Source organism: Mobula hypostoma, chromosome 12 (genome assembly GCF_963921235.1).
Source record: "Mobula hypostoma chromosome 12, sMobHyp1.1, whole genome shotgun sequence".
Classification (NCBI taxonomy): Eukaryota; Metazoa; Chordata; class Chondrichthyes; order Myliobatiformes; family Myliobatidae; genus Mobula; species Mobula hypostoma.
The window spans coordinates 65,861,686-65,883,652 of record NC_086108.1 but is presented as its reverse complement, the minus strand read 5'-3'; the positions used below and the strand labels follow the sequence as shown (position 1 = coordinate 65,883,652).

At 39.4% G+C, this 21,967-nt stretch overlaps 1 protein-coding gene and 1 long non-coding RNA gene across 4 annotated transcripts in view; one reads left to right on the top strand and one right to left on the bottom strand.

Annotated features, from left to right (window-relative positions):
* stil (STIL centriolar assembly protein) overlaps positions 1–21,967 on the top strand; it is a 58,398-nt gene that overhangs the window by 32,048 nt on the left and 4,383 nt on the right. The window contains exons 11-16 of the mRNA XM_063064304.1: positions 8,034–8,148; positions 8,938–9,993; positions 12,152–12,329; positions 17,348–17,579; positions 18,771–18,960; positions 20,024–20,268. Coding sequence (XP_062920374.1) covers positions 8,034–8,148; positions 8,938–9,993; positions 12,152–12,329; positions 17,348–17,579; positions 18,771–18,960; positions 20,024–20,268 — 2,016 coding nt within the window. The remainder of the gene's footprint in view (positions 1–8,033; positions 8,149–8,937; positions 9,994–12,151; positions 12,330–17,347; positions 17,580–18,770; positions 18,961–20,023; positions 20,269–21,967) is intronic.
* The window catches only part of LOC134354880 (uncharacterized), a 130,475-nt gene continuing 120,278 nt past the window's right edge, over positions 11,771–21,967 (bottom strand). For 2 of the 3 annotated variants that reach the window (XR_010019917.1, XR_010019919.1), the window contains 2 exons: positions 17,198–17,371; positions 11,771–12,284 (listed from right to left, as the gene is read on the bottom strand). This is a non-coding gene — a long non-coding RNA (uncharacterized LOC134354880). Of the gene's footprint in view, positions 12,285–17,197; positions 17,372–20,011; positions 20,050–21,967 lie in introns of all 3 variants that reach the window. The other variant, XR_010019918.1, reaches the window with a different exon arrangement.

Below are 21,967 nucleotides of genomic sequence, written 5' to 3'. Positions count from 1 at the left end.
TGTTTTTTGTTTCTCGCACCATTCTCTGTAAACTCTAGAGACTTTTGCCTGAAAATCCCAGAAGATCATCAGTTTCTGAGATACTCAAACCAGCCCATCTGGCACAAACAATCATTCCATGGTCAAAGTCACTTGTATAACATTTCTTCCTCTATTCTGATGTTTGATCTGAACAACAATTAAACATCTTGACCATGTCTGCATGTTTTTATGCATTGAGTTGCTGCCACATGATTGGCTGATTAGATATTTGCATTAACGAGCAGGTATACCGAATAAAGTAGCCACTGAGTGTAGTTTTTGAATGGGAGATTGCCCATTCAATATCGAGATAAAAGAATTTCGAATCTGATGGTTGTGAACCCTTTAGAATTCTGTATCCCGAAAGTAGAGTCATTAATCAATATATTAAAGACTGAGCATCCGAAACATCACTGATAAGACAGTTCTGCAGCATATGGGGAAAATGTGGGAAGGTGGTGGTGTTGAAGTTAAGAGTGGGTCAGGTACAAACTTTCTAAATGGTCAAACACAACAGCTGATTGGCCCATTTGTGCTCCTGCTTTTTATATTCTCTGGCAAGAGTTAATCATGTTCAAGTGCATGGGTCTTCAATAGTTAACTCCTATATTTTGGGTCGCCAACCCTTTGCTACATCTAGAATGCGCAGTTGTATTGTTATCAAACAGAATTAACTCTGTTGATTGTCATAGATACATATGAGATCATGGGAACCTCAGAGGAGATCTGAAGCATCATTATTTACATTTTCAGTAGCCATACGTGGTGGACTATTAGCAGCTTCAGACTCCTGATGGAAATAGCTAAAGGTGCAAAGTTGTGCAAACCTTCAGTCCCCCGCAGGTGAAACACAGTGATAATACACTTGGATTGGATTGGACTGGACTGGACTAGACTGGGCAGCTCAGGATACTCCCAAATAGACTTCCTCTTCATGTCGAAGGCAATCAGGCTCAGATTCACTGATGCTGCATTGGCGTTTTTCTATGATCACTGCCTCCTTCAGGTCTCCTGTCCTACAGTAGGACAAAAAGGTAGATGAAGATGCGGAAGTAGACCATCAGGCTGCTGAAGCCAAAGAGTATTAGGAAATCAGAGGGATTACACAGATTGGAGAACAGTGAGGCCCCTCTTTGACTTTCTGATTCACCAGTGAGAAGAAACCAAGGAGAGCAGCAAGAGGTTCTTCGTCAACAAAGGTGTTCAGAAAGCAGGACAGAAGAATTGTGCCAACTCTAGACAGACTTTCAGCAAGTTCCCTCTGAGAGGGAACTCCCGAGAGATGAAGAGTCAGCAAGCTGTGCTGCGTACCTTAAGATCTTCCAAGATCATCTTCAGATCCAGAGCCTGCTTTGTGAAACAGAATAAGACGTACTTACACTGCTTCTTCCGAAAGATTCTCCGAGGAAGCTCTGTGATCTACAACCGTAAGGAAGAAGACAATTCAGTAACATTTTCACAGACAGACATATTGAGGATCTGTATGACAAAGATCAAGACAGCAGTGCCTCTCAGAACATCCTGTCCTTTATTTTGGCAGAGTTAGGCAATAGCAAGTAAGAGAGTCTGGATGAGCCATTGATCCTGGAGGAGCTGATCGGTTCCATCTATTCCTCTGGCATAAATAGAACAACTGGAAGCAACAACATACCAGCAGGGTTGCACTTGGCTTTGAGGGTCTAGATGGGCCCTGACCTACTGCAAGTAAAATATGTTATGCTTCATGTCAGACTCCATGGGGGAAGGTACCATTGCCCTCATCAGCAAGCAAGAGGAAGAGGACATCAGGGATTGGAGACCTATTTTATTTTGAATGTGGACCAGAAGGTCCTGTCCAAAGCCATTGCACACCAGGTCAATTCTGCTCCTAGACCATACGTGCATGTCAGAGGATGGCTGCCTTGTTAGTTTGGGCCAGGAAAAGTACTTTGACAGGATATCACACATGCACATGATGGGCATTCTTACCAAAACAGCTTTTGGGGAGGAAATCAGAATTGGATCCAATTGTTCTACACGGATTTCTATACTGCAATCCAAATTAATGGATGACAGACAGATAGTTTGCTCGTCATCAAGTCCAGAGTTGGGCAGGATTGTCCATTCACCCCTCTTGTATGTGTGCTGCATAGAGTCCTTTGCTGTATCTCTTAGGAACAGCAAAAGTATAAGTAGAGTGATGATGCCAGGCAGTGGAGGTGCACAATTCAAAACTTCCCTGTATGTGAACAGTGTTGCTATCTTCTGCTCAGTGTGATGACCTGAAGTTGCCAAGGAATCTGGTTCAGAGAGGCTGAGGTATATAACAGGAATTTACTGGAGCGGATTGGGAAGGTAAAACAAAAATTGGATCTGTAGAAATAACTGAGTAGAATTTGGTTATCAGGTATAACATGCTCTTGGGACTGTTGTACTTGATACAGGTGTGGCCTGTTCCTAACCCTTCTGCCTTAATAGTTGCCCGGATGTCTTCCATTTTATCTGGGATCTAAGATGGAGCAAGTCTAGGTCCTTGGAGGATGGGGTCATGTGTACCCAATGTGCGCTTATGATCACTTCAATGTGTGGATGCGTCAGACAATATGTCACTATGTGCTAAGGTTCTGCATGTTCCTGGTGTTGCAGAAGATTGGTCTGAACCCATTATCATTCAATTCCCCAGCCTACTGGAATTGCTGCACATGCATATGTGACAGATAAAGCTAATCTAATCACTACCTGTCCATTGTGGGAGAGTACTTACAAGTAAACACCTTTGATCACATCCATCAAGCAGTAATCAGTGTGGAACGTCCTGCAGATACTGTAGGACAAGGACACTATGAATACGGTGGGTGGTTCCCAAGCAGACTGGCAACCATCTTGCAGAATGCCTCATCACCAGGACTCGCCAACCAGCAGTGAGACCTTGCTTACCCAAAGGTGAAGCCCTCAGGACAGTTGCAGTGTGGAAGAGATGGTAACCCACCTCTGCAGACTGGATGTGCTAAGAGAATTTGGAGACAGATATAAGGGTCCTCAGCAGCTGCAAAGCAGAGGACTCTGCTGTTCTCAGGGTCACACATAGAGACTGATATCAAGTGTTGCTGGAGGTCATCATCTTGGTGAAAGACCCCCCTTGGTCTTCCAACATAGCGAAATGTCGGTAAGGAACTGCTGCATCCTGACAGTCCAGGCTACAGGGCTACATGCTGAGGAATGCACTGAAGTTTGGTGCAGCTAATACAAAGTCAATGGGAAAAGACCACAGTATAGATGTTGCAGTATAGAGTGGTAGAGTTGGGTGGTGAAGTCCCTTGAACAATGAAAATGGTGTATCACATCAGGGGGCATGAGTGCTATGGTGCTCTGCTTATTTGCTCTTTTTTTCTTTAAAAAAAACTTGAACTAATGGTAAATTGCTTTATTATTGCCACTGGTACTGAGGTACAGTACAGTGAAAACATCTTGAATGCAATTTATATGGATCTATTTAATAAAATCTGCATTGCAGTTTTACAAGGCAAGAACAGTGACAGTGCAAAATAGTATTGCAGTTATAAAGTGTGTGTCATAACAGGGTAGATTGTGAAGTCAAGAGTACATCTTATTGTACTAAGGAACTGCATTATAACAGTGGAAAAGAAACTGTCCTCTAGTCTGATACTACGTTCTATTAGGTTTTTATATCCTCTGCCTGGTGGGAGGAGGGAGAAGAGAGAATGTCTGGGGGGGGGGGTAGGATAGGGTGTCTGTGCTTACGCTGCTGCTTTACCAAGGCAGCAAGAAGCATAGACAGAGAGTCCATGGAGGGGAGGCTAGTTTCTGGGATGCGCTGATCTCTGCAGTTTCTTGTAGTCACGGGCGGAGCTGTTGCCATTCCAAGCCTTAATGCATCTGGATAGGATGCTTTCAATAGTGCATTGATTTTTTTTTTAAAAAAAGGACTGAATGTAATGCCATGAATATCCAAGTTTTCTTTGCCCTGTTTTTTGTTTTGTATATATTTTTATTGTGAATAAAGTTAATTTCAAAATATAAAACGTACTAACATTGTTTCTGCATATTTGCATGTAAATCTATGTGATGCAACTTTTGAATAATTAGTCTGCTTTCCCCCTTTGACTAAAGCAACATTATTATACTCCTGGCATAATGGCAAGTCAGTACTTTTCTTCTTTCAGAGGAGCCCTGGTGGTAGCCTGTTTTTTTTTTAACAGCACACCTTAAGTCTAAGCTTGCTCATTCTTCAAAGATTCCTCTTATATTTTGGGCAGATTTTGTTTCAAGGAAGCCTCCTTTCTTGAACGACAATGCAAAAACTCTGTTCGCTATCTTCGTAAATGAGAAGATATCACTAATAAAACACCTGTATTTATTTCTGAATGGAAGTGCATCCCATTTTGCGTTTTAATTTGACTTATTTTCCCATTGTATCACAACTTCACTTTTTATAGCATGTCTCTTGAAATTATTTGTAGTCAAGATAATTTTGGGGGGCAGAAACCTTGTCATAGAATCATACTGCATGGAAGCAAGTCTTTTGGCTCATCTTGTCCACTTCAACTTTGTTGCCCAGCACCTAGTCCTATCAGTCTTCTTTTGGCCCATAGCATCTTACATACTTCCTATCACTGTTGCTTGTGTGCCCACCTCAACCACTATTTCTTGCAGCTTATTCAACTCTTTGCATGAAGAAGCTGGTCCTGATTTCCCTTTTAAGTATCTTGTCTCTGATCTTAAACCTATGCCCTCTTGTTTTTATCAATCTCACCCTAAGAAGAAGACTGCTTTCAGCTTGTCTGCTCCTCATAATCTTATAACCTCTATTTGGTTATCTTCAAATTTCCTACATTCTACAGAGTAAAATCCTTGTCTGTGCAATCTCTCTTTGTAACATAGGCCCCCCCAAGTCCAGGCAACTTCCAGGTAAATCGTTCTGTACTCTGTCAAGTTGAATAACATCTTTCCTGTAATAGGGTCAACCAAACTTAAAGTACTCCAAGTGCAACCGCACCAATGAATTGTATAACTGCATCATAATTTCCCAACTCAAGTACTCATTACCCTGATTGATGAAGGCCAGTGTGCCACATGCTTTCTTCACTACCCTATCTACTGTTGATGCTGATTTCAGTCAACTATGCATTTGCACTCCCAGTTCTTCTATTCCATAACACTACCCAGGATTCACTGTATAAATCTTATATTGGCTTAATCTCCCAAAATAGAATATTCACATTTATCTGGATTGAAAGCTGTTCGCCAATTTCACCCCTCCCCCCAACATACCTAGCTGATGAAGGGTCTCTGCCTGAAATGTCGACTGTGCTCTTTTCCATAGATACCCGGCCTGCTGAGTTCCTCCAGCATTTTATGTGTGTGTTGCTTGGATTTCTAGTGTCTGCAGATTTTCTCTTGTTTGTGATTAAGATCCCTCTAATTTTTCATAACCTTCTACATTATCTACACATTACCTACTTTAGTATCATCTCTAAACTTCCTAACCATATCCTGTACATTTACATCCAAATCATTTACATAAATTGCAAACAACAATTGTCCCAGCACTTGACCCCTGTGGCTCACAGGTCTCCAGACTGAGAAACAACCTTCAAACATCATCCTCTGCTTCCAAGCACTGAGACAATTACAAATCTAATAAGTTATTTTCCCTTCGATCCCATATGATCTTGCGTGACTAACCTACTGTAAGCAGCCTTGCCGAAGGTTTTGCTAAAATCCATATAGACAACATCCACTGCCCTACCCACATGTACCTTCTTGGTTACCTCCTCAAAAAAGTCCAGGTGGTTTGTCAGACATGATTTCCCATGTACAAAGCTGTGCTGTTTCGAATCAGACAATCTCTCCAAATGCTGGTAGGTCTTGTCGCTCAGAATCCCCTCCAGCAATTTTCCCACTACTGATGTCAGACTCACTGGCCTGTAGTTTCTTGGCTTGTTTTTTGTTACCCTTTTAAACAATGGTACTACATTAACCACTCTCCAGTTCTTATGGAACTTCTATTGTGGTCAGAGATGAAGCAAAAATTTCTGCAAGGGCCTCTGCAGTTTGTTCTGTAGCTTCCCACAAGATCCAAGAATGCACTAGGTCAGGCCTTGAGGACTTATCCAACTTGATGCACTTCATAGCCTCCAGTTCTTTGCCCATTTAATCCTTATGTGGTCCAAGATGTCATCAATTATTTTCCCCATTTTCTTAGTTTCCGTTGTTATCGCTCTTCAATTTTTGCTGTGAAGAAATTCATTAAAAATCTCACGCTTTTTATTTTTGGTTCCACACTCAGACAATCTGATTTTTTTTTTTTGCAGGGACCTACCTCTCCCAAGCTACCCTCTTACTCTTAATATACTTATAGAATCCTTGGGATTGTGCTTCTCCTTGCCTGCCAAAGCCTTCTTATATTGTCTTTTTGCCCTTCTAACTTATGAGAAGTTCATTCCTGCACTTGTAGTCATCAAGCGATTCACTAGTTCTTAATTGCTTATGCACAATGCATGCCATTGTCTTTTTTTTTCTTACCAGAGCTTCAATATCTTCTCTCATTCCTGGTTTCCTAAACCTGCCAGCATTGCCCTTCCTCCTAACAAGAACATGCAGGCCGTGAGCTCTTGACATCACACTTCTAAAGGCCTCCCACTTCATAGATACACTTTTCTTGCAAGCTTTATTACTACAAGATCTCAACTAATGGCTGCAATTCAGGACCTTAACCTGTGAATCAGTCGTATCCCTCTCCATAACCATTTTAAAACAAACAGTTATGGTCACTGAAACCAAAGTGTTCACTGACAGACTCTTCTGTCACTTGCCTTACCCCATTTCCCAGGAGGAAGTCCAGTGTTGCATCCTCTCTAATAGGTTCCTGTACAATCAGTATTATTTTTATTATCATTGACATAGTGTATGTTATGAAATTTGTTGTTTTGTGCTAGTAGTACAGTGCAACATATAAAACTTGCTATGTTACAAAAATAAATAAATAGGCAAAGGGATATGTACTGATTAAGGAAGCTTTCTTGACCACATTTCACCAATCCCCCTCCAAGTCTTTCACACTATTGTTGGCCTAGTTAATATTAGGTAAGTTAAAATCTTCTAATACATGAGTTCGCAACCTTTTTTATGCCATGGAGCAATACCATTAAGCAAGAGGTCCTAGGATTGGGAACCCCTGCTCGAATATTATTCTATAATGCTTAGTGTCAGCAATCTCTCTATATCTCTGCTTCCCCTATTCTCACTGACCACTGGAGATCCTATAGTCCATTCCAATCAGAATGACTTTTCTGCTTCCGAGTTCTATCCACATGAGCTCACTGAATAAATCCCTGAGAACATCCATTTTAAGAATTGTTGTTATGTCCTCCTTCATCAAGAAGACAATTCCCCCTCTTCTCTTGCCTGTACCTCTGTCATGCCTGTAGCATCTGAGCCCTGGAACATTGAGTTGCCAGTATTGCCCTTCCCTAAGCCATGTTTCTGTTATGGTTATAATATCCCAGTCTGCAGATCCAATCCATACCCTGAGTTCATCAACCTTGTCTGTCAAGCTTCCTGCATTTAAACTTGAATGAAGAAAAGTTTTAGCAAAGTTCATAAAAAAATATTAGTTGGAAAGCTCCCACTAAGGTATATTATTACAGTAGAATTGGTCCTAAGTTCTCTATAATTAAAATATGCTTGTCATCAACTAAAATGGGATTTGAACATAATTTTATGAACTGTCATTTTAAAACATTAGAATTGTATGACTAAATTATAATGTTCAAAGGGCATTTGGACAGGTACTTAGGCTAAGATGTAGAGGGATTAAGGGTCCTAATGTTAATAGTGTCGATAGCCATCACTGTTGGCATGGACAAGATGGACCAAAAATGTCCATTTCAGTACTGTCTAATTCTGTAATGAATTAGTTAATAGGTTGTGCTTGATGTATATCCCTAGCTAAGTAGATACCTCCATTGTTACGTATAATTTGGTTCATTTAATTTTTAATTCTGTTTCAGAATTAACTGTGGATTATTTGCAAACAAGGTAGCTATTGGAGACAATGACTGTGGTGTAGAGGAAGAGGACCTTTCTCCAAGACCAACACCAAGTCCACATCCAGTTGGACAAAAGGTTTGGTTACTGTATTTTAAGGAGAAGCACTTAAGTACTATAGTGCATATTAATATTCATTGCATGGATTATTTTAAATACAGTAATTGTGGGAGAATTTAATCACATTTAATTAATCCAACATTAAAAGATAAAAATGCATGTGGATGCACTAATAAACACATGTTTCAAGCAATGGTATAAGTGGTACACTTAACTCATCTTTACCTTTCTCTTCATAAATGAGCAAAGACATGTCAAGATTCTTTTAGTTTCTTAGACAAACAGTTGGGCTCCATTGTCCATGTGTTGTCTCAAGTCTAACTTGCCAGCATAATTCAGTATTACTGGGACTATTCTCCTTTCTCTGATTTGTTCCTTTCAAGGACATTGGTAATTCTAATTTGCAATTACAGATTTTAAAATACAATATACTTTTGCAAAATGTTAACCCCCATGTTCTTCAACTGGTTGAAGAACTAACCAATAGTTAAAATTGTGCACACAAGGCATAATTGCACAGGAATATTTGATGTTAGTCCAATCCTGTAATTTGAAAAATATTCACCTGTGTTTGTCCCCAATTCCCAGTACTGATCCTTTGTAAAGCAGACCATGATGCAATGTAGTGCTGTACAATTTAACGTGTTTTTTTTTTAATCTGGCATTATATGACTTAACCTTGCATACTCTGTTAAATTATAAGGAATATAAGATTAATTTCCATCTTCGAATTCTCTTTCTGAGTGGAATATCTCAACTTCAAGCACACCTTCAAATTACTAAAGTATTTTTCCTTTCTTGCCTTAGTTTCCAAGAATTTATCCTTCTGTACCTGAGCTATCACTTGTATTTGATGGAAGTTTTGTAGACTCAAAAAATGCTCCAAGAAGACTAAAGCAACAGACTCTCCGAACCTGTGACACATCTGGAACCTTTAACTCAATGAAACAGCATTCTGAAAATGGACAGCTTGCACTGCCATCTCAAGATGTATCTCCTACTTTGAAACAAAATGTGACTATTTCACATGAACCTGCACCAATGCTCAAGTCCTATAAAGGAAAAACTGTATTGAAGCCTCAAAAGGGGAGTAATTTTGTGAGGGAGAGTTCAGGGTCATCATCTTCGTCTTCAATAAATGGGTCTTCACCTGATACTTCCATAGACCAGCCTGAAATGGGGGTTCCTGCTGAAGTAGTTGATTCAAGGAAAAACATTGTTGTAGGTCAAGGAGGAGTTTCTGCTGGAGGCCAGCAATCCATATCCAACACAAAACAGCCACAAGGACTATCATCATCTTCCAACAAATCAAGCAAGCATTCGCATCAGCACTCTCCTAATTTCCCACCTCTTTCGTCTGAAATGCAATTACTAGGACATCCAGCACATTTTCACACAGCGTATCCACCTAGATACTGTAATTGTTGCCAGCACCATGGACCCTGCTGTGGATCTTCATTGAATACTAATTGGCAAGGATCCTGTTCAACATTTGGTTCCAAAGGTGTCCACTCGCCTACCTGTCATGACTGCAGCACTGCAACATGCCAACAAGCACTAGGATATTTGCCAATTTCTCATTGTAGTGGTCTGTATTTGAACACCAGTCCACTGAAGCAGTGTTCACCTGGACAAGCAGGAAGCACGTCACCTCCAAACAGTAGTTTGGTAAAATCACCTGGAGCCTCCCACACACCACCATCAAATTGGTGCAAAATGTGTTTAGGACCTTCTACAGGTTCGCATGTTCCTCTGAACAGACCAGACAGTGACCGAGAGGAAGGTGTAACAATGGGATTGCCTTTTGATGCCTACAAGATTCTTGTAGAACAGGATAAGCAGCTAAAACTCCTTCAGGCCCAAGTAAGCCATTCCAAAAAGTTCCTTTTTTTTTTAATATTCTTTATTTTCCTTTTCCCTAGCATACTATAACAGCAGTTCTTGTGAGTTATGTGCATTATGGGCAAGAAGTTATATTAAGAATATAACGATATCAGAAAATAGTAGGAGTTAGTTCCCTAAGTCTGTCATTACGATTGGATATGGATGTAGCTGAAGTAACACACACAAAATGCTGGGGAATCTCAGCAGTTAAGGAAATGAACAGTCCATGCTTCAAGGCTGAGACCTACCATCTGGAATGGAAAAGAAGTGGGCAGAAATCAGAATAAAAGCATAGGGGGAGAAACACGAGTTGGCAGATCATTTTTCTCAATCAATAAATGAACAAGTATAAGGCTTTTTATGTTACTTATCTAATTAGGTTCTCTTTATCTAGTTTTAGGATCTGATCACATCTTAAGTAATATTTATGCAGAAATAGAGAAAATTCTACTGGGTTCACAATCTTTCCAGCACCAATGTACAAACGAGTATTGCACCACAGATGTTTGTCCTTCTGTCAATTGTCAAGTTTTATTGGTCAGCACCAAAATGATAAGAGATATATCACCATCCAAAGAGTGAGACAGTTCTAATGTACAATGTTATCTCCTAACTAAATTTAGTTAAATGGATAAAAAGACTTTTTTGTGTAGAGTCTCGCTATATGTAAATTGGTTGATTTGTATCCCTACTATTAAATGGTACCATAGTTCAAAAAGCACTCAACTGACCAGGGCAAAAGGCATTGGGACAATCTGAAGAAATTTGAGCTCTTGCTGGATATTACACGCCTTCCAGATTTCTAACCAATTAGCGCTTTTAAGGGTTGAGAGGGTGGGGAAAGAAAAGTAGGTGATAAGACTGTAGGCGTGGCCTTGAGCTCCATTCCACTCCATCTCTGACCTACTTGTTTAGCCTCCTATAGGAGGGGTGATTGATAAGTTCGTGGCCTATGGTAGAAGGAGTCAATTTTAGAAAACCTAGCACATTTATTTTTCAACATAGTCCCCTCCTACACTTAGTCCAGCGGTCATGGAGCATACGGATCCCTCCTTTGTAGAAGTGGTCCACAGGGGTGATTGATAAGTTCGTGGCCTAAGGTAGAAGGAAATTAGTTATACAGCTCTCGTTACATGCACATGCAGTTCAACTCTTTGAATGAAAATGCAGAAAGTTTGAAGTTTCTCCTCATCGCCTATTTTAGGCTACGGACTTATCAATCACCCCTGCTGTGGACCACTTTCTGGAGGTCCAAGACGCTGACTTCGACAAAGAAGGGATCAGTATGCTCCACGACCGCTGGACTAAGTATGTAAATGTAGGAAAAATAAATGTGCTAGGTTTTCTAAAATTGACACCTTCTACCATGGGCCACAAACTTATCAATCACCCCTCGTATATTTCTGACCCGTCCTACGGAAGAGTTTCGGCCCAAAACGTCGACTGTACTTTTTTCCATAGTTGCTGCCTGGCCTACTGAGTTCCTCCAGCATTTTGTGTGTGTTACTCGGATTTCCAGCAACTGCAGATTTTCTCGTGTTTCTATATTTCTAATGAGACCCAGTACAACTCTGAGGGATAGAACCCTCTCTTCCAAATGGACATGTTGCAGCTTTCTGGCCTCTATATCAAAATCAATAATTTAAGGTCACATGATAGCTGTTTTTGTATGAGAACTGACCAGTTTTGTTGCAGGGCATCACTGTTTTTCGTTACCCACTACAGTGGCCTAACATGATTAACACTTCCCACAGCTCTGCACTTTACAACTGTTACATCCCATTGATGATGTTATCCCTTTCTTTTTACCCTTATTAAATTATCAACCAAATAAATTCAGTAACAGCTTAACCCCATGGCAACCCTGGCCCTGCCCTATCAGCATATTCCCTTTGTTTTAGCCATGTTACAACGACCCTCCTCTGGAATTGAAAAGTAACTTGTTTTTCTCTTTCTCAATTCAGGCAAACACCAATCAGTGTCTCTAGACAGTCAATGCTTGACCTGCCATTTCCAGTATTTATTTTCTTTTATTTATTGTGCAACAATTGCAGGCTTTTTAAAAATTATATTTATTTGAGATTTTAGGAAGACCTAATAGGTTATTTGCATTTTAATGTTTGTTTGCTACATGCAGATACAACAGCTTTTGGATACACAGCATTGTGAAGCATCAACCCCTATGACCCATTGCTTTTCAAAGAATGCTGATCCAGCATTGCAGTCAGAAAGAAAACTGGGATTTATTGCAATGGAAACCCAGACATCTCCTGCAATTCAAATGAAGAAAAGTGTTAGCATTGCAGTGAGCACAGGTGAGCAACATTGCATATCCAAAATACTTTAGTACTACTTTTATTTTGTGCAATAAATGTTTTGCAGATAATTGGATATTTACTACAGTACCTAATTTGAGGTTGTAGTATATGCCAGTGGTCCCCAACCAATAGCATGTGCTATTGGGCCGCACGGAAACTATATGATTTGGCGATATGAAACGATATGAGTCAGCTGCACCTTTCCTCATTCCCTGTCACGCACTGTTGAACTTGACCCCCCCCCACCCCCGTCAGTTGGTCCACAAAAATATTGTTAATATTAAACCGGTCCGCGGTGCGCAGAAGGCTGGGACTGCTGGTATATGCCATCAGAATTTTTTTTTTATGCTTTTTTTTTCTGAACTTTTTTTGTTTTGGAATTTAAAATTTAGAGTCCATTCATGCAGTAAGTTGTGTGGTTAATGTTCAATGCACGGACTTGGTTAGTCAAAGCCTTTTTCTGTGCTGTATCTCCCTCAGAGAAAACACTTCTGTCAAAATTCTTTGAAAATTAATACATTTTCCTGGTAATGGCGATAACTACTTCAGAAAGCCATAGATATGGACCAAGCATTTGACACCTTTGGCCTGGGGGGGGGGGGGCGGCGGTGGAGTTCGTGTTCACCAGTTACCAGTTGATCTTGGATTTTTAAGTGAAAATATTCTCTTTTGCTTTGCAAATTTTGTCTAAGCTGACTTTTTTGGCTTGCTGAATGTACCTTTTTTTAAACAAAATATTTGTCAATATTGATAGATATTCTTCAGATCACAGAACTATAGTAAAGTGCATTGTCAGAAAGTTATAATGATACAATACAGAAACAAGTCCTTCAGCATACCTAGCCCACACCAGCCATCCACCTCCCATTTTACACTAATCTTACATCAATCCCATTTTTAAATATAGCATAACTTCCTACAGCAGAAAAACTAGCCCTTACAGGTCCACCTGTGCTCAGTCCTCCTCGCTCCCTTTTCAGATCCACTTGCACTCCTACTTCCCCCAATGCCTGGTGTGCTCTGATATCCTGTCAGGACCACTTCTAATTTGTCCTGCCAGGTCTGCACCCACTTTACTCAGTCCCCTCCTAAATCATTGGTTTCCTTCCTTACTTGAGTTTCGCCCTGCTGTAGCCACACTATCATATTTTGAGGTGCACTACCAATCACTCTGCTCTCAGTTTCGCCCTACTTTTTATTACTGCAGTGTATTCCTTGGTTAGTTGCCCCTTCATTCTGTCCATTTTTTCTTCTGGTTCATCCTACATTGTCTGCTGGAATATTGCCCTTCCTGATCCTTTTTCAGTTTCACCCTTGTGAGTCTACACACAGATTGCCAAATCCATTCCTGATTATTCGCTTCTCCCTGCCACACGCTAGCTGTGTGCCCAAAGTGATTTGTTACACTTCGCTCTGCTTTCTTGGCCTATACATATTTCACGTTGCCTCTGGAGAGGGTTTAAAGAAGGTTAACAAAAATTATGAGGAGATTTTGATGGCTATGGCCCTGTATTCACTGGAATCCAGGAGAATGAGGGGTGACCTCAGCGAATGGTGAAAAGCCTTGGCAGTGTGGATGCGGAGAGGATATTTCCTATCTTGGGAGAGACGACCAGACAACACAGCCTCAGGATAGAGGGAATGGAGATGAGGAAGAATTTCTTTAGCTAGTGAGAGGTGAATCTGTAGAATTCATTGCCACAGGCACATCCTTTCTAAGATAAGAGGCCCAAAACTGATCGCAATACTACAAGTGAGGCTTCATCAGTTTTTTATAAAGCCTCAACATTACGTCCTTGCTTTTATATTCTTGTCCTCTTGAAATGAATACTAACAGCGCATATGCCTTCCTCACCACAGACTCAACCTGTAAGTTAACCTTTAGGGATCCTGTGCAAGGACTCTCAAGTCCCTTTGCGCCTCAAATTTTTGAATTTTCTCTCTATTTAGAAAATAGTCTTCCCTTTTTATTTCTTCTACCAAAGTGCAAGACCATACACTTCCTGTCATGGTATTCCATCTGCCACTTCTTTGTTCATTTTCCTAATTTCTCTACATCCTTCTGTAGCCTCTCTGCTCCTTCAAAACTACCTGCCCCTCCACCTATCTTTGCTTTGTCCACAACCTTGCAGCAAAGCTATCAATTCTGTCATCCAGATCATTGACATACAACATAAAAAGAATTGGTCCCAACACAGACTCCTGTGGAACACCACGAGTCACTGACAGCCAACCAGAAAAGGCTCCCTTTATTCCCACTGTTTGCCTCTTTCCTATCAACCACTGCTTTATCCATGCTAGTATCTTTCCTGTAATACCATGGGCTCTCAACTCTCAACCCTCATGTGTGGCACCTTGTCAAAGACCTTCTGAAAGTCCAAGTACACGACATCAACTGATTCTCCTTTGTCTATCCAGCTTGTTATTTCTTCAAAGAATTCCAACTAATTTGTCAGATTTGCAATTTTCCAGTCTTCCAGAACTATTCCAGAATCTAGTGATTCATGAAAGATCATTCCTAATGCCTCCACAGTGTCTTCAGCCACCTCTTTCAGAACCCTGAAGTTGTGGGTCCAGGTGACTTAATCTACCTTCAGACCTTCCAGTTCCCATATGAATGGTAACTTCACGCACTTCTGACCCTTAAAACTCTAGAACTTCCTCCATACCACTAGTGTCCTCTAAAGTGAAGGCTGATGCAAAATACTTATTCAGTTCATTCTTGTCCCCCATTACTACCTCTCCAGCATCGTTTTCCAACGGTCCAATATCTACTCTTGCCTCGCTTTTGCACCTTATGTCTCTGAAGAAACTTTTGATATCATCTTTTGTATTCCATCTTTATCATTGACTCTTTTTTAGTTGTCTTCTGTTGATTTTTAAAAGCTTCCCAATCTTTGAACTTTCCACTAATTTTTGCCCTATTATATGCCCTCTCTTTGGGTTATTTGTTGGGTTTGACTTCTCTTGTTAGCCACAGTTGTGTAATTTTGCCCTTAGAATACTACTTCCTCTTTGGGATGCATATATCCATTAGTCTGAATTGCTTTTAGAAATTCCAGTCGTTGCTGTTCTACCATCATCCTTGCCTGTGTTCTTTTCCAATCAGTTCTGGTCAACTCCTTTCATGCCTCTATAATTCCCTTTACTCCACTGTATACCGATACATCTGACTTTAGCTTCTCTTCCTCAAATTTCAGGGTGAATTTAATCATATTATGACCACTTGTCCCTAAGGGTTCTTTTACATTAAGCTCTTTAATTAATTCCGGTTCATCACACAATACCCAATCCAGAATAGCTGATCTCATAGTGAGCTCAATCACAAGCTGTTCTAAAAAGCCATCTGTAGGCATTCTAGAAATTTGCACTCTTGGGATCCAGCATCAACCTGATACTCCCAATCTACCTGTGTATTGAAATCCCTCATGACTATTGTAACATTGCCCTTTTGGCACGCATTTTCTCTCTCCTGTTGTAATAAAAGTACATAAATGCAGTGTTCCAGTAAATGCTGTTTCCAGATTGCTTCACTAGAATGCATATGGTTCTAGGTGCTTTCATACTAAAGTTTCAGATTTGCAGATGACGGAAACGAGGTTTAGGAAGTTTTATCAAAAGTAAGGGTCATGATGAACAAGTTGATAGGCCAGGATGTCTATCTAGGCATTTACTGAGACATAACATGGAGCGTAACAGGTTTGAAAAGGAAGTAATAGACCATGGTGCACGAATCAGTATTAGGCCATTTGATTCATCGAGTCGTCTCCACCATTCCATTTAGGCTGATTTATTATCCCTATCATCCTCCACTTTAAATATAGCCAATGACTTGTCCATCTTAGCCATCTGTATCAATGAATTCCACAGATTTCCCACCACCTGGCTAAAAAAATTCCTCCTCATCTCTGTTCTATAGAGACATGCTTCTATTCTGAGCCTGTGCTCTCTGGTCCTAGACTTCCCCACTATAGGAAACATCCTCTCCACATCCACTCTTTCAATATTTAATAGGTTTTAATGAATTCCCCCCCCCACCCCATTCTTCTAAATTCCAGTGAGTACAGGCCCAGAGCCATCAAATGCTCTTGTTACGTTAACCCTTTCATTCTCTGCACCATCCTTATTTTTATATTCTTACAATGAATGCTAACATTGCATTTGCCCTCCTCACCACCGACTCAAGCTGCAAGTTACCCTTCAGAACATCCTGCATGAGTACTCCCAAATCCCTTTGCACTTCTGATTTCTGAATGCGCTTTCTGTTTAATGGCTGTATGTATCACAGCTAATTTCAATAAGGATAAGATTCAATAATGTTAGTTTGGTATTTTACAATTTTAGATAAAAATGAACCTTTATTGAAACTTAGCTGTTACTTTATGAACAAAAAAGTACGAGCAAATTATTAACGATCTCAGTATAACTAAATATTTTGTACACAAAGTATGAGTAAAGTTTCTTAATGTTAAAAGACCCCCTTCCTCATCCTCAATTTTCCATCTTATCTTCCTATGACAAGTAATTCCAGTTCTTTGCATACAACTTTCAGTTAATGTCTGGAGTTGAGGACCCTTGCATATTCCATGTCCTTTAACAAACTGCATTCCTTTAAAAACCAGACTTAATGATTTAACTTACTATAATGGGGTTTCCATTATGTGCCCTTTCATGTATTTTGGCTTTGAGAGCATCAACTTAACTCTTGTCATTCTGAGAGTGTGTGACATTAGTTAATGTCACACTGAAGCTTTGAGATGTCCTCTCATAAACCTGCTTGTCCTGGTCGTTCACTTGAGGTTTAATGGTGCTGTGGTACCAGTTACATACCTCATGAAAGTGGAACTGTATTAACACTGACATACCTTGGAATTAGTGTTGTGACCCAAAATGTCAGTAGTTCCTCTGCATTTCTCACCCTCACCACAAATGCTGAATTCCTCCAGCTGATTGTTTGTTTCACTACATTGCTGTTTCTTTGTATTGTATTGAATTTATTGCAAATTCAATACTAGGTGCCAGTTTGTTCTGGAGTCCACCTGAGAAGCAAGATGAGAACCAATCACTCTCCAGCCTTAAGCTGAATGACTCTGAATCATGCAATGAAGAAATGACTGCCTCTATTACAACCAAGGATACCAGCCACGCCAGCATTGCCTCTTCGCTGAATGGAGTGGATATTCACAGCTTTGTGGAGGACAGTCAGGTTGCAATAAATACTTCTGATCAAGCTACTGATGCTCAGAAGTAAGATTATAATAAAGTCTTAATAACATAGTAATTTGTAGTTCTATAATTAATAATTCATATTTCTGTAAGTTAATAATTAAACATGGATACAGGCTGAGTGTCATTAAAATTTTAAATGAAAAATCATATTTGATCTCACTCCTAGTTATACAGATTTACCAAAGGTTAACCTGAAGTATTTTTTCGAAGAAAAGCAATGTGTATAGTTTTTGGGAAAGTATAGTGAATTTTTTTTTTCTAGTTTGTCTCTGCTGTAAATTTCTATCAGTGCTTTTGTTGGGAACTAGGAAAGTAAACCATTTTAAACATGGAAAAGGATCTATTGCTTTCCCAGTGTATATGACAAATAAACTCTTCCCTAGCTTCCAACTGGGTACGGGTATTGATTTTAACTAACTTGTTGATGATAAACTGCCATGTTCATGATAAAGATGGCAGAGTTTGTCATCAAAACATCGGTAAAAATTGATACCTGTACCTGGCTGGAAGCCTGAGAGGAGTTTAATTTTAAACATTTCCATAACATGCATCAATTTTTTGTTGCTTACATTCTGAATTTGCTGTTGTGTGTGATTAATTAGGCATAATTTCAACCAGTTCAAAAATGTGTAGTCAGGAATGAAAATAGTGTAATAAATGACAAAGTAGAAAAACCATTAAAACAAGAAGGAGGTGTAGATCTCTTTAAGACTTTTGCACAGTACTGTACTATTCTGATAATCTTTCCACAAACAACCCTGTTGGTTTACACATTTTTTGCGAAAACTGAATAGTAATATCATCATTATGACTGCCCAAAACTTGTGGTTATTTGAACTTCAGTATGGGGTGCACTAGCAGACAAGAGGTATGCAGAAATTCAGTTGCACTAACTTTGGGACATTGCAAAATGACTATGAATTTTTAATTGAAATTTCAACGTGGTCTATGGTAGATTTTGTATACTGTAAAAATATTTTTACAATAAGACTTTTTCATATTTGCCTCTGATCTCTAGCCTGTCAGTTTTATGATGGCTACAGTTTCCAATTGATGTTTACAGTTTCCATTTATGATTTTATTTTGAACTCATCCATATTATTTGTATTAATACTTTTACTACATTTTGGAGATCATCTTGCTAATTGCTAGATTGCATGTGACTAAACTTGTATGATGTCTGAAGACTTTCATTTGTTGACTTTTCAGCTGTTCAACTGACAGTACAAAAAATTGCTGGGATCATCGTATGAGATTTCAGAGCCCAGTGCTTGGGGAGAGTGCAAGTATGCATTTGAAAACTAATCAACCTGATGTATCGTGTAACATTGCTAAAAAAGAAATTGAGGAACATACCACAGAACTGCTAACTGAGCAGAAATTTTACCAGAATTTAATGGTGAGTGTTCAGTTAGATTTTACTAGCTGCATTTCTTCTTAAAGGAATGTATGGATATTTCTCTGTTTTATATTTTTGAAGTGTTAATCTTGCTAAAATTTAGCTTGCTTGTAACTGCCGTGCACCCAGGTGACTAGTACTCTATTAAGTACTTTGAATGAGCCAGCCAAGAAAATATGTCTTTAACGGGTAACCAACTATGAAGCTAATTAAGTCCATGCTTATTTTCAGTTATTTTCTGGTTTGATACAGAGATTAGCTCATCGTGTTGTGTTCATTGTTTTGAACAGTTCAGTTAAGTTCTGTTGGTTTCTCCCATTACCCTGACAGCACTTCCTTCCAAAAATGGGACAAATACCCTTTGAAGATTTACTATTTATTATTTTAACTGACTTATCGGGCAAGGAATTTAAAAACTATTATCATTTGTTGCACTGTCAGAGAAGATTTCTCTCATACTACCTTTGGTTCTTTCACCAATCACCTTGCAGCTTATTCACTCATAAAATCCTGAATGATGTAGATGTTTTTTTGACACTTGGCAAGTCCTCTCTTGGCATTCTCTGCACTCAGAAGTTGTTAGATTGATTGTGTTCATGACTGTTGAACTCTTCTGGCTGAAGGCTTGCCACTATTGTTCAGTAAGGACTTGTACCCAGCAATGATGAAGCTACATAATAAAGAATGCAATTCCAAATATCGAAAGTATGTGACTTGGTGGAAGTAATGTTTTTATGTTCTGTATCTGCTGCTCTTGAGTTGTGATGGAAGCTGAAGATCTGAAAGATGCTGTTGTAGAATCTTTTACTTATTGGAGTGTATTTTGTAAATAGTGCTCAGGTGGGAGGTGGGATATTAGTTAAGCAGGCTGCTTTAACTTGCACAAGGTCTAACGGAATGTCATTGGAGCTGCATATATTTGGGTTAGAATTATTCAAAGGTATATCATAATACACAGATATAAAGCAATATGTTGAAATTACCACTAAGATGTGTATGCAGTTTGTAACAATTTAAAAGACAATGAATAGTTATTTAAACAATTGCTTACTTTTTCTAAAAGGGCCAGGTCAACCAACTCATAGAATCCTGTAATTCAAAGGAAAGTCAGGAAACAAAAAACAAAGATGCCAGATTAGTGTCCCCTCCACAGAATACTGACAGAAGGAAGAAGCACCTCCAAAACAGTCAGGCAGGTGAAAATAACGTCCTGAATGCTACCTTGAAGCAGCTGAAGAAGATGGGAGTGAAAATCAATCCTGAATCTTCCAATGTTGTCAAGACCAAAAGCAAAGTTGAAAATGCAAGGTATTGGAAATTAATTGTGATAATGAAGAAATCTGTATCTGAACCTAAAGGTCTTAAAATAAGTCATTTTTTGTAAATAATGCCATCCTTCCAAGGTAGAATGCTGCATGTTTGTCAATTAAGGGTATATTCAATAGCACCAATACTTATTGATTATAATTGTCTACTGAAATTCCCTTTATAAGCCACTTTTCACCCTGAGACTGATAGAAAAAAACAACAGATTTGCAGATAAATCTCTTAACCCCAACTTGTCTATAAGTAATGCATTAGAATCTTTTAAAAATATATTGATAATCTTAATTTTCTTTCTGACATCAGAGTTGCAGTGGATCTGCATTTATCATATATCTCAGTGTATTGAGTAGATAGCAGATGAATGATGCCTTGATGAACTGGGCAGTGTAGGCTGAGTGATTCCACAGTTTAGAGTACGATGATAAAGGAGAATTGTGTTCAGTTCAAGAGATGCTTTTTGGCTGTATTACCATAATACTGCTGCATGTCCTACTGGTAGTTGTGGCACTGAGAGATGTTATTAGTTTAATGTTAGTTGCTGCAGAAGTCATATTGCTGTGGTTGAGGAAGTAATCATTACAAGGTCAAAGCAGAATTTCAGTCAAGCTGAATGTGGTGGTCAGGTTGTGTTATTTCTTACATGTCTGATAAGTACTCAACAATGTTCCAGAGTTGAACCATGAAAAACTGAAGAAAGGTTGAGCTTCAACAAAATAAGGCATGAAGGGATACGGGGAGAAGGCAGGAGATCAGGGCTGAGATGGAATATTTTAGCTGTGCTAAAATGGCAGAGCAGACTCGTTGGGCAAAATGGCCTTATCTGCTCCTATATCTTATGGTCTTATAATTATGGAAAAGGATTAGGTCTGATCCTTGGGTTGAGATTCTAAATTGAATAAACCCAATCTTGATGGTATCGGAAAGGATATGGCAAGTGTGGATTGGAACATGTTGGTTTCTGGCAAAGGTGTACTTGGTAAGCGGGAGGCCTTCAGAAGTAAAATATTGAGAGTACAGAGTTTGTATGTTCCTGTCAGAATGAAAGGCAAGGATAACAGGTTTAGTGAACCTTGGTTTTTGAGAGAGATCAAGGCCCTAGTTTAAAAAAAAAATGAGGCAGTGTCTAGCAGGTATAGGCAGGAAGGAGCAAATGAAATATGTGAGGAATATAAGAAATGCAAGAGAACGTTCAAGATGGAAATCAGGAGGGCTAAAAGAAGGCATGGGACATGGGGTTGCTCTAACAGACAAAGTGAAGGCGAGCCCCAAGGACTTATAGAGGAATAGCAAGGGACAAAATTAGTGTTCTTAAAGATCAGAGAGTATTAAAAGAGTTGGGGGAGATCTTGAATAGATTTTTTTTGCATCTGTATTTACTTAGGAGACAGTCATAAGATGTGAGGCAATTCCTTTAGCGAGGTCATTGTCCGTATACAGATTACAGAGGAGGAGGTGTTTGCTGTTTTAAGGCAAATTAGGGTGGATAAATCCCCAGGACCTGAAAAGTTATTACCTCAGACCCTGTGGGAGGCTAGTTCAGAAATTGGAGGGATCCTAGCAGAGATATATAAAATGTTCTTGGGCACAGTGAGGTGTTAGAGGATTGGAGGATAATTAATGTTGTTCCATTGTTTAAAAATAGGCCAGGAAATTTATTGTCCAGTGAAGCTGCCATCAGCAG